The sequence below is a fragment of the Chrysochloris asiatica genome, unplaced genomic scaffold (assembly GCF_000296735.1).
Source record: "Chrysochloris asiatica unplaced genomic scaffold, ChrAsi1.0 scaffold00167, whole genome shotgun sequence".
In the NCBI taxonomy this organism is placed as follows: domain Eukaryota; kingdom Metazoa; phylum Chordata; class Mammalia; order Afrosoricida; family Chrysochloridae; genus Chrysochloris; species Chrysochloris asiatica.
In genome coordinates, this window is record NW_006408685.1 from 7,426,125 (window position 1) to 7,439,629 (window position 13,505).

Genomic DNA, 13,505 nt, shown 5'->3' on the forward strand with positions numbered 1-13,505 from the left:
TATATATATTAAAGAGACTTGGCATGATTCTTATGGATATCAGAAAAAAAGAAGTTATCATGCCAGTGGTAACTAGAATGTTCCAATACTATACTCTGAAAGTTGTTTTCGACAGTTGAAATTAATACTTGACCTTAACTTGTTTCTCTGTATTTGTCTTATTTTCATATGAATTGATTGCAAAAAAAAGAATAAACTTTTTGAGGATACTTCCCCTCCCATTTACCTTAAAAATTAATCTCAAATATGTTTTCATTATTTGTAAATCTTATTGTCCTAGTGGTTATTGACCCAATGTGTCAACCTCAAGATGGGAATAGAATACATCCCCTAGAATGAGAACAAGGTAGTCATTATTTAGCTTTGAGTGTCAGAGATGGCTTTTTGAGTCCCTTGAAAGAAAAATGATATTGAAATCCAGGTTTGTTGAGAGAGAAAAAAGGGATATGTCTATTTATGTTTATATTACATATGAAGACCAATGGAGGTCTATACATAAAACATCAGTTTTACATTCAACAAATCATATGCTTTGTTTCATTACAATGCACAGAGTCACTGTACCAAAAAGAAATGGTTGATGTTCAAACATTTCAAAAGGTAACATATGATAAGCAGCCAATGGTACTGAGGAAGGAAGTCCAAGGTGCATTGAATTAATTGGCAAAGAACAAGGCACCAGAAATTGATGGAATAAAAATTGAAATCTTTCAAGAAAGTGAAAGAAATTTCTAAGCCAAGAAATTTGGAAGACAATTAACTGGCCAACTGATTGGAAGAGATCTGCATTTATGTTCATTCCAAAGAGACATGACCCTATGGAATGCAGAAATCATTGGACAACATCTTTGATATCCCATGTGAGTAAAGTTTTACTAAAGGTAATACAAAAACGGCTGTATTTTCATTGACAAAGGACTTCCAGAGGTTCAAGCTGGATTCAGAAGAGGGCATACAACAAGGGACATCACTGCTGAACTCTGATGGATCTTGGCTGAAAGCAGAGAATACCAGAAAGTTGTTTACCTGTGCTTTATGACTATACAAAGACTTTCAAATGTATGGGCCATGACAAGCTATGGGCAACATTGTGAAGTATGAGTATTCCTGAACACTTAATTGTGCTAATGAGGAATCTGTACATGGACCAAGAGGCAGTTGTTCGAACAGAACAAGGGAACATTGAATGGTTTAAAATTAAGAAAGGTGTGTTGTATTCTTTCACCATACTTATTCAACCTGTATGCTGAGCAAATAATTTGAGAAGCTGGGTTATATGAAGAAAACCGTGCCATCAGAATTGGAGGAAGACTCATTCAAAAACCTGCGATATGCAGATGATACAACCTTGTTTTCTGGAAGTGAAGAGGACTTAAAATATTTACTGATGAAAATCAAAGAGCACAGCCTTCGGTAGGGATTGCATCTCAATGTAAATAAAACAAAAATCCTCACCACTGGATCAATAAACCACATTGATATCAATGGAGAAAAGATTGAAGTTGTCTAGGACTTCATTCTTCTAGGATGAACCATCAGCAACAGTCAAGAAATGAAACAATGTATTGCATTAGGTAAATCTGCTGCACAAGATCTTTTTTAAATGTTGAAGAGCAAAGATATCAGCTTGAGGATTAAAGTGCGCCTGACTCAAGCCATGGTATTTTCAATAACCTCATATGCATGCGAAAGCTGGACAGTGAATAAGGAAGACCATAGAAGATTTGATGCATTTGAGTTATGGTGTTGGAGAAGAATATTTAAAGGCTCTTGGGTTGTCAAAAGAACAAACAGATCTGTATTGGAAGAAGTGCAGCCAGAGAGCTCCTTGGAAGCCAGGATGTCCAAACTGCATCTCTCATACTTCGGACATAGTCAGGAGGGACAAGTCACTGAAATCATGTTTTGTAAGTGGAGGATCAGAGAAAAAGAGGAACACCACCAGTGAGATGGACTGGCAAAGTGGAAGCACCAAGGGCTCATGTGTGGCAACAATTGTGAGGTTGACCCAGGACTGGGCAGTGTTTTGTTCTGTTGTGCATGGATGGATTCGCTGTGAGTCGGTACCGACTCGATGGCACTTAAAAACAACATGTACCATCAGTTAACAGTATTTCTCTGTATTCTTTGTAGCTCTTTTCCTTATTTTTTAACACTTGGGCATATATAATAATTTGAACTACCAAAGGGGCACATTGTACAAGCCTACTTCCTGCATGCCAGCTCTCAGTCCCTCTCTTTCCATGAATCTAGAGTCCTCAGCTGCTACCTCTCTCCATGTCCCTATCTCTGCCTCCATCTCTGGTGTTGCTGTTTCTCTGGATAGGGTCCCATATTCCACTTGTGCTCTTCTCCCTTGATGGTCTTAGGATCCTCTGTTTCTGGACTGTAAGAGTTAGTACTCCCCAGTTTTTTTTATAAAACTTCTACCTTTACAATTGGGACAGTCTCAATTAGTCATGATAACAATTACTTGCTATTGAATCATAAGAATCTTATCCCCATCTCTTTTCACCAGACCCATTTAGACAAGAGGAAAACTATTCAGTGGGGACTCTATCTTCCCCTGCATACTCTTAAACTAAACTCCCTCTTGAAACCTTGTAAGCCAGTCATTTCATGACTTTATCACCTCCTCATTTTATGTAGCCAAAGTCTGTCCCTTTCTCCCCTTTATACAGAGGGAATAGCATTGATACTTTATATGAAGACTCCTTCCTTCTGTTGGTATTTTGAGCTACTGCATTCATGAGTATAGGTCAAGTTCATAAGATAGTAGCAATTTACCTTCATTTCCTTAAACAAACTTAAAAAAAAAAATTATCCTCTAGTTAAGCTCTGATTGTCAAGCCATTGCGGTTAGGTCAAATGGGTACTATCTGCAAGTTTGAGTGTTCTTGTGCGTCTCCCCTCATTACGCATCAGCTGGATACTTTACTCTCAGCATTAGCCCTCTGTGGCTATGCCTTTGTCCGTTGGTTCAAGTGTACCCAAGTCTCACCACACTTTGGACCAACCAGCCCTTCTTCCTCTTCTCTCTTTCATTTCCAGGTCAACGTGAGTCTATGGAACGTGGTTGAACTCAGCCCATTTTTTCATTGCTGTCTTTCCCCCTCTTCCACTCACCAGCAAGCTTACATGTGTTACCTTTGGTTTCAGTCTTATAAGGGGTATACATAAGGTTTTATTACAAAATAAAGATAGAAAGAACTTACAAGGAATAGAGGGAAGATAAAGAAAAAGAAGAAGAATAGGAAGAAATATAATTAACATGAGAAGTTTATAGTCAAGACTCAGATATATCTACATATACAGTTCAGCAGAACACAGCACAACAGCTTGATCATTTCACAAGAATTATGACCCCTGTGTAGGCCAAAATCCATACAAATGACTTACACCTCAACCAAAGATCAGTAAGAAAGAGCAAGAAACAGAAGAATCTTAGTCCAAATAAGGCGTCTACGAATATGTCATTTTATAAAAAAAAGTGTATTTTATGAAGGAGGAGAAGAAGGTGAGAGCTGTTGGATGATATAAACTGACAGCATATTTACTCTTAAGGGGACTCAGTTAACCTGATATAGGTTAAAAACTGGAAGAGATCTAGTTAACCTCTGGCAATTTAACTTCTTTTTTTATGATATCAGTAAGAATGAGGACTCATAAAAAAGTAGTTTAGGTATAGAGGAAATAATTTGCATTTTTACACATCTAGATCATGATATATATTTATACTCTGCTATACCTTGATTTTGTTTGAGTCTTCACTTTATTCAGCACCGTCTCAGAAAATGTATTTATTATCTTACTCAAAACTGCACTTGCATAAATTTTAGTTAGCATTCATTTTCATCCCTTTCTAAGTATATAACAATTAATCACTCTTTTTTTGTAAAATGATCCTCCTTACAAGTAATTTAATTTTTTGTCTCAAATGTAAAACTAGTTCTCTGTGCTCCAGCCTAAGTAATGCTGAATCTTGCAATCTTTTGATATGTTTTGCAACTCATTTGCACCTTTTTGAAGTACTGTTCACCTTTTTTACCTGCAAGTTCCAAAGTTCTCACTGTTCCAGAAAAAGATAGCTATTCTTTAAGGAACATATGGAGTCAAACTTATAAAAATGTATTTTGCTTTTTACATAATTTGAGCTAAAAAGTAAAATAAGAGTAAGCATACCAAAGGAGCATATCTTGGCTTTGGACGTGGAGGAGGCATCTTGCACCGACAGAGACGTTTGACCTTAGGTGATGGTGTTAACGGCTCACAAAGAGGTAGTGGAGGTCTTTCTCTTGATGGAGAAACTCTACTTATAGCTGCTTTTTTCCCTTTTCCTTGGAATGTGGTCTTTTTGTATGACATTCTGAATCTTTTCTTTAGTTCCTGTGCTTCTTTGTTTGAATCTGTGGATGTGGCATCTGATTCATCAACTCTATTTTCACTTCCAGGTTTATGTAGTGACTCATCAGATTCAGATGCTGAATCTTCAAATGCTGACTTTATGTGTTTTCTTAGGCCTTTCTTTGGATATTCATCAGATTCATCATCTGTAGACTCTGTGTCCTTTTTGGCATCCTTCTTAAAATCTTTCTTATTCTTTTTAAATTTCCATTCAGATTTAGATTCATCAGTAGATAATGCATACTTCCTTGAATCCTTCTTTTTGTCATCTTTCTTTGAATCTCTCTTATCCTTTCTTTCATCTCTTTTCACCTTCTTTGTCTCCAATTCAGATTCAGATTCACTGTCAGTAGACACTGAGTTCTTTGCATCCTTCTTCTTATTTCCTTTCTTTAAATTCTTCTTATCTTTTTTTTTATCTTTCTTAGTCTTCTTTGACTCAATTTCAGACTCAGATTCAATATTGGTAGACTCTACATCCTTCTTTGCATGCTTTTTCTTAGTATCTTTCTTATCCCTCTTTATATTTTTCTTTGCATCCTTTGAGTCTACAGATTCAGTATCAGTAGACTCTAAGTCTTGCTTTGAATTCTTTTTCTTACTGTCTTTCTTTGCATTTTTTTTACCCTTCTTTGAGTCTACAGATTCACCATCAGAGACCTTCTTTGCACCCTTCTTTGTATCTTTCTTTGCACCCTTCTTTGAGTTATTTTGTGAATAATTCCTTAGCCACATGTAAAAATCCATGGATTCAGTACTAGACTCCTCTAAATACATCATCGAATCCACATTTGAATTATTTTTTGAGTGAGTGTCTGATTTGGCACCAAAGACCTTCTTGGAACTCTTAGAATCTTTCTTTGGACCAGTCTTTGTACATATGAATTCAGTATTTGTATCTTTGAAATATTTTGAGTCTTTCTTATCTTTTCTTTTATTTTCCATTGAGACCTCTTTAGAATCCTTGTATTCTGAATTTGTATCTAATTTGAACTTTGATTGCTTATATGGCTCATTTTCATGTGATGATTTTGATGGAATTTTAAGTACTTTATTCCTTCTTTTATAGTTTTCATTATTTACTGTTTTCTTGAATTTTAGAGTTGTTGCACTTGCTCCTGTTTTTTTCTTACAATCCTCCATTAAATCTGTTATTTTATTGCCATTGTTGGACTCTTTAGATTCTGCTTTTTCAGGGTAGTCTTTGGGAATATAAGAACATCCAAATGGAGCCTGTCTACTGACAGCTAAGTAAATACATGGCCTTTGGAAGTACTTTCTGAAAGAATGCTTTATCCATATGTGAGCTTTCTTCTGACCTTCCTTTAATTTTCTTTTGTCCTGTCTCTGAAAAGATTGGTTAGATTAATGACAAATACTAATAAATGAGCTATTTCTTTTTTGATCACAATGTTAAAATAGTTTAGCTTTTAATTAAGCTATTTAAATTTTGAAAAAAATTCTCTTTCAAGACTCTGGTGCATGTGTATGTATATGTGTGTGTGAGAAAGAAAGAGAGAGAAGGAATTCAACTTTAGGCACAAAATGATGTTAAGGGAAAATTTAAAGTCCTTTAAATTATTTATGTTAGTACTTGAGCAGGCCCACAATAATGTATATATTGCAGAGTCTGTCCTCAGAATTGACAAAGGGTCCCTTTTGTATCCCTATATAACAGACATGTTGTGGAACATTTTTCCCACTTTTCACCCCCAAGTTAGCTCAGAAAAAGGCTGATCCTCTTGAAGTTTTTCATGACAATTCTTGTGATATTTGTAGGCTTCAGGTCTAACATTATTTCTATTCTTGCTTTCAGAGTCTCTGATCAATGATGATGCCTCAGATTTCTACCATGAAATATTACAAAACAACAAACTAATAAAGGGCTATAAAATAAAAAACAAACAAACGTTTGTTTCACATAGCAGTGGTGATTTTAAAAAAAACAAACAAACTACACTCAGACATTTATAAAACTGATTTCTAGAAGTAGCCACATAGTCTGATTTTAGATTTACTTCTTATATATCTTTGACTAATTAATATGTTGTTTTTTGTTGTTGTTACTAAGTGCCATCGAGTCAGTTTCGACCCATAACAACCCTGGATAGGGTTTCCAAGGAGTAGCTGGTGAGCTTGAACCACCAATCTTGCAGTTCAAACGGCTTTGCAGTCTGGCATATCATTAATAATGAATTAAGTGGTCATATGAAACTAAAGAGCAACTCTGAAGAGAAGCATGTGACTTGGATCACTACAGATATATTTAGTGAACCTTAAATAAATCCAATGACTATAACTCTGTGTCAGGAGAATCTTTAAAACAATACTTTTATATTTTCATAGGTAACTCCTGTATGCTAGATTTTTTTCCCCTTTTCTTTTATTTTCTCTTGTTTAATTGATAAGGTAAGTCCACATTATAGAATCAGTAGAAAACATGAATCTTCCAGATAAAGGAAACAGGGAGGCCCTAAAAACTCATCAAGATTGGCTCCCATTCTAATATTTAAATATTGAATGCTTTGTAGCTGGTCAACATTTCCTGAGAGATCTTAGTAGTTTCAAAATTAAGTTCTCCAGCTTTCTTAGCCTATTAAATGTTAATAAGAACATTCGGGACATTTCTGCTTTATCACATTGAATAGAAAGTAGTAACAATTTTCCCCTAATATTATTTTCAAATATAATCTAAATAAATATCAAACTCAAAAGACAAATTCTTCCTTGGAAAGGCTATGTAATGACTGATGTAGACAACCACATACAAAAAGTTCAGTCTGAAATTGTTGGGTCTTTTAAATAAAAAAATAAAGATTTGTTTCCAACAGATAGTAAAATCCAAATTATGTTTGAATTATTTGCCTTTATGTATTTTTGTACAAATTTATATTTAGTTAAAAAATGACCTTTTTCAATACTTACAGGAACTGTGTTGTGTAATTCCAAAAGTCTTGATTTCTTTTTATTACTTGGCTGAGGTGGTTTGGGAAATGTTGAAGTAAATATTTTTTGATTGAATGATTTTCTGTTTGATGAACTGACTAAAATAAGAAAGCATAAAAAGTAATTTGGAGTTAATAGCAAGACTTTCATCAGAATTGAAATATTCATGAGCAAACATATATTGTTAAAATTAAGTTATATCTCAAATTATGGCTTTTTCCATATGGAATTTATAGTTTATTTGCATAATGATTTAAAAAATTCATTTTACCACTTAGTTTTGAATGATATTAAATGATACAGTACTTTTATTTTCTAGATTAACCAATTTTCATTTAAATAAAAAATGATAAAATAATATAAGCAGACAGGAATGGGAAAAAAACCCAAAAACCTCAACATAAAGATTCACTATTTCTTTTTAAATATATCTATCATCCCTTTTATCTTAGTTTTTTTTTTTTTTCTTTATACCATTTTGGTTAGATTGCAGAAAATAGAGCCTCTTCTTCTATATTCCCTATAATATAGGCCTAAATACTACATTCAATCTTGCAACTCTCTTTAATGAAGGGCATAGGTGCATGAGGTCATGCTGAAAATTATTAGGGAAGATGAAACTATCTGGCACTTATATCAAAGGGAAACTGGAGAACACTCAGGATAGTTCTTCTGGAGATGAAAAGGCTAATGAGAAATATGATCAATATATTCAAATATTTAACTTGCTGTTCTGCATAGGAGTAGTATTAGTAGTAGTAACAGCATAGCCATAATTGCTAACATTTATATGATGCTTACTATGTGCCAGAGAGTGCTTTAAGACTCAACAAAGTTGATATTTATGCAGAACAAGTTATTTAATACTCACAACAAAACTTTAAGGTAGATAATGTAGTTTTACAGATGTGGAAAATGAACCACAGAGAGAGGTTAAATTACTTGTTCATGATTATAAAGTTAATAAGTAGCAGAGGAAGTTTAGCCCTAGAGTCCTTTTAATTATATGTTATAGATTTCTTTCATAAATTTTCTGATGGAAGAACTATAACCATTGGGTATAAGTTGTAGATTTCAGTTCACTTTCATCATCCTGACTATATTTATGTTCTTTACTTTCACATTTTGATTGTGAATTTTGAACACAAAGAGTCTTACATGAAAAAGGTTGTTTAATATAAAGAGGAAGAACAACAACAAAAAATTTTCCTTTTAACAACTACTACAATATAAAAAATATTTTATAGATACACATATGCACACACACCAACATATATACACATACATCCTAGTATTACATTTTAATAAAAATTCAGCACAAATTCTGTTTTTATCACATTGGATGAGAGTATCATTTGTCCCTAATACTATTTTCGAATATAATCTAACTAAATTTTAAACTCAAAAGATTAAATTCTTACCTGGAATTGGATTATCATATGTTCTGTTGTTTACTTCTTGTCTATTAAAAAGAGGTAAAGTGTTTTAACTGAACTTGTACTATGGCTAATTATAGCAATTATTATTATTATTATGAATAAGCATGCAATGACAATAATTTATGACATATTCTACATCTATGATCTCCATTATCTATGAATGTTTATTAATAATTCATACTCCAGTTCCTCTCCCTTGTTATCATTTTTGTCAACTTCTGAATTAAGTGAGTAACCCTGTATAGAGTTTCTGAGGAGTAGCTGGTAAGTTTGATGCATTTGGTTAGCAGTCCAGTGCTTATCCCATATGGTGATGAATAAAGACTATTTTTACCAGAAACTTGAACAAAAATCTCAACCAAGATGTAAAATAAAAGCACTGATTTGACTAATTCTAAACTTTGAACATATGTTGCTTATATCATGTAAGACCAAAATGTGAACAAGTTTTGAAAAAAAAATTTTTCTTATGAAAAATTCTAAACTAGTAGAGGATTAATATAGTTCTTAAATTCACTAAATAAAATGTTAAGAAACCAACAGTTTTTCAATACTTCAAAACAAATTCAAACTCTTCATGATATGTGAGGGGAAATACACATACGGATTTTGAATTTTCTCAAAAATTAGTCTCTGATACTTTCTATTTGAAAGATTTTCATTTAATTTGTTAATAATTGACATTGTCCATCAAGAATATACAAGGCATGATTTGTTTTTTAAATGTTACTTTTTATTGGTTAGCTTGGGCCTTGAGTGTGATCATTGCTACAGATTTTCCTAGAGTTTGAATTTTTTACTTACCTAAATCATCAAATCAGTAAACTAAAAACAAGTCAGCCAAAACAATCAAATCTTTGTATATTTGAGTAACATTTATTTTTATTTCTGAAGGAAAGCCCTAGTTAATATAAAGGCTGACACATCATTCAATAACTACATAGTTACTCTGGAGAAGATTTTGAAGACAGTCAACAATTCAGTAGTTGAGTACTTCTCAACTACAAGAAAACATTGTTGTTGTTGTTAAGTGCTGTCAAGTCAGCTCTGACCAATAGCGACCCTGTATAGGATTTCCGAGGAGTGGCTGGTGAGCTTGAACTGCTGACCTTGTGGATCAAACTGACTTTGCAGTTTAGTGCACAAACATTAGAAGAAACTTAAAAACCTTTAAAAAGTAAACTTGCCTTCGAACTGCCCCCAAAGCATGTATCAGAATCTCTGGATATGGGTTAATCAAGTCTGTGTTTTGTTACTTAGCTCTAATATAAAAATCTGTATTTTGATGCTCAAAACTACTGTTCTGAACTAATGGTCACAAAAAGGAAAGTCTGTACATTTCTGGAACAGTTCTAGTCTATGGTTTTTGCTTTTTACAAAAGGCAGTTGATCAATGACTCATTAATTTTTGGTGAAACCACGTTCATTTAGGAGACTATTTCGAACAGACTATGAACTGACGGTCAAGAAGTGTAATAGTTTGGAAGTCTGCCAGGCTGGCTGGATGGCTGCATTCACACTTGTAAAAACACTGTATCTGCATTGATTTAGAATTCTTCCAGCAATCTAACCAATAAACAACATTATTATCAATGGATAAAAGATTGAAGTTGTCAAGGACTTCATTCATTTTATGTCAACCATCAACATTCATGGAAGCAGCAGTCAAGAAATCAAATGATGTATTGCATTAGGCAAATCTGCTGCACAAGACCTTTTTAAAGTGTTGAAGAGCAAAGATGTCAGCTTGAGGACTAAGGTGCGCCTGACCCAAGCCATGGTATTTTCAATAACCTCATATGCATGCAAAAGCTGGACAATGAATAGGGAAGACCGTAGAAGAATTGATGCAGTTTAAAGTTATTAGATATTAAATGATAGTTAAAACTCTGAGAAGTGTTCGTCATTTCTGAAGTGTATTCTTAGCTTGGTCTCCATGTTATAAATGAATCTGTGTATATTTCTTTGAAATGTAAGTGGTACTAATCTCTATCTGGAGTCCCGGGTTGGTGTTGCAGGATGATGTGCTGCACTACAAAGTTAGTTTGAACTGCAAGGTTGGCAGTTCAAATCTACCAGTTGATCTTCAGAAACACTATAAAACGTCTCTATGGGTCGAACCGACTCAACAGCACTAACAGCAACATACTCTATCTGGTTGGTAATATGGAATAAAGCAATGGACAGCAAGATCGGTTTGAATCACAAGGTCAGCGGTTCAAACTCACCAGTCACTATGAGTCAGAACCAACTCAACAGCACTAAACAACAACTATCTGTATCTTGGGAGCACAGTAGCTCTATAGGATAAGCACTAGACTGTGAACCACAAAGTGAGCAATCTGAGCCCACCAGCTACTCTGCTGAAGTAAGATGAAGTTTTCTGCTCCAGTAAAGATTTACAGCCTCAGGGTTCTTGTTTCCCGAGCCGAACTCGGCTGTGTGTGTGTGGGGCGGGGGGTGGTTTCAAGGCCTCGACAGGATGGTAACAAAAGACCTGTTATCACAGCATGGGTGAGGGGGAGTGGGGATGCGGAGCTTTGCGTTGTGTTGGACTGTGGGTGGGTCCAAGGGGCTGGTAGGCCGGAGTCCCAGGTCCAGGCCAAGGACATGGCCGGAGCTTGGTGTTCTTCTGAACCCGCAGCGCGGCTCATGTTGTGCTCACCATGAGGCCTCAGCAGGTGCCCGTGTCCGGGAAGGCCTTCATTCAGCTACAAGGCAGCAGCTGCACACACTGCCAATTCCAGACAGATTTCCCACCGGAGCCGGAGAACCGGATTGATAAACAACAGTTTGAAGAAACCGTTGGAATTCTAAATAACCTTTATGCAGAAGCAGAAGAGCTTGGGGTCCAGTTGTACCTTGAAGGTTGTTTGGCTTGTTTAACAGCGTACACCATCTTTTTATGCATGGAAACTCATTATGAGAAGGTTCTGAAAAAAGTCTCCAAATACATTCAAGAGCAGAATGAGAAAATACATGTTCCCCAAGGCCTCCTGACAGATCCCATTGAGAGAGGATTTCGAGTTATTGAAATTACCATTTATAAAGACAGGGGCATGGGTAGTGGATGATAAAACTTAGAGTCAAAGTTCCCACCTCAAACTGGGACCCTCCTGTATCTACTGGTAGACCACAGAGTGTTCCTTACCTTCTCTCTAGAGCATCATTCCTTTCTATCTGCTGCCAAAGCCATGGTGCCACTTACTCCAAGGACTAACTTACTAAAATTCCATGCCTGGGGTGACCACTAGCCACTCAGCATCCATTTTGTGATTCTAAATTGTATAAGACTCTATAATCTTTTGGTTAGTGTCTGAGCAGACACAATGAAGCATTTCACTTTTTTACCCAAAGTTGTATAAAAAAATTATACAGTTCATCTGCCCAATGCAAAGTTAATTTTGATCTGTCAACATTGGGTTCTCCTGGTTCCTTGGGCCAGGCTCCATGGTGGCTTTGGATTTCAAAAAGTCATATTTTAGTCAGTGTTCAGTCTTATTCTCCAAAATCAATAAAATGCTTTTCTTCCAAGATTTTGGTGAGGGGTAGACTGTGCCCATAATTTTGCTAATGCATCTCTCAGATCTCAAGGTACTACCAGTTTTACCATGACTCAGATCTTCAGAAGATCAATTTCTGGTGTTCAGTGTCGAATCGAAGCTCATTGGAAAAATGATGTGCTATTATAGCAATTATTCCTAACTGAGCCAATATTTAATGCAGATTCCAGTTTTTCATATGTTTAATTGCTTTTATTTTGAAATTTTTATGTTATGATTGCATTATCATGAATGTTGAAGAGATGTGTGTTGCTTGTTCACTGCAAAGTAAGTAAGCTCAATAAAATAAATGCTAACCTATCAAACACAGAAATATCCCTGCTGTGTCCATGGATATCTAAGCAAGTGTAATAAATATTTTAATTATAGTTTTGTTATAAATATAACATGAAAAAAGTAATTTGATAAGAAAAATACTGTGCATCGCTAATTTTTAACTATCCCCACTGGCAAACCTTACAGACCTTCCTCATATACAGTATTCATTGCACAGAATTCTTATGATTCGTTCAAGTAAAGTAAGTGATTTCCATGTATAACTCTCAAGTCTATGTCAATATTTCTAATGCTTATTTTGGCTGCACATTTTTAATAGCATGACTTCTTATGCCTTGAATTCATCTTTGGGACTGAGAGCATTTTATTTGGGAGAAACTTTGGAGAGAATGAAACAATTAAGTTTGACTTTCAGAGATATTGTAGGTGCTAATACTGGATTTAATCGTTCAGATTTAATTTCTTTAGTGGGTTTGTTAGCTCTTCAATAAATTCCATGTTGTTGTTGTTATATGCCATCGAGTCGGTTCCGACCCATAGCGACCCTGTATAGGGTTTCCGAGGGTGTAAATCTTTACTGGAGTAGAAAGCCTCATCTTTCTCCCGCGGAGCACCTGGTAGTTTCGAACCGCTGACCTTAAGGTTCGCAGCCCGATTCGTAACCACTACGCTACCAGAGCTCCTCATATAAATTCCATAAGTCTGTATAAAATTGTAATTGTATATATATATATAAAACCTTTGTAACTTAATAGCCTGTAATAACAGTGTGTTCTGTCTGATTTTTAAACTCATTGCCAGAACTTTGCTGACATAACACACTAAAACTTTTCATTAAAAAAACAAAAATTACAGTCTCAGAAACCTACAGGAACCA

General features: G+C 35.0%; 1 protein-coding gene and 1 pseudogene across 1 annotated transcript; one reads left to right on the forward strand and one right to left on the reverse strand.

Moving 5' to 3' along the window:
* Nucleotides 1-4,140: 4,140 nt before the first annotated feature.
* On the reverse strand, nt 4,141-11,443 carry CYLC1 (cylicin, basic protein of sperm head cytoskeleton 1). The gene is made up of 3 exons (XM_006871316.1): nt 11,287-11,443; nt 7,330-7,448; nt 4,141-5,751 (listed from the first exon to the last, which is right to left on the reverse strand). The coding sequence occupies exons 1-3, from the start codon at nt 11,441-11,443 to the stop codon at nt 4,141-4,143; spliced, it is 1,887 nt and encodes a 628-aa protein (XP_006871378.1).
* Nucleotides 11,444-11,452: 9 nt separating this feature from the next.
* On the forward strand, nt 11,453-11,863 carry LOC102824516 (annotated as a pseudogene).
* Nucleotides 11,864-13,505: the final 1,642 nt, after the last annotated feature.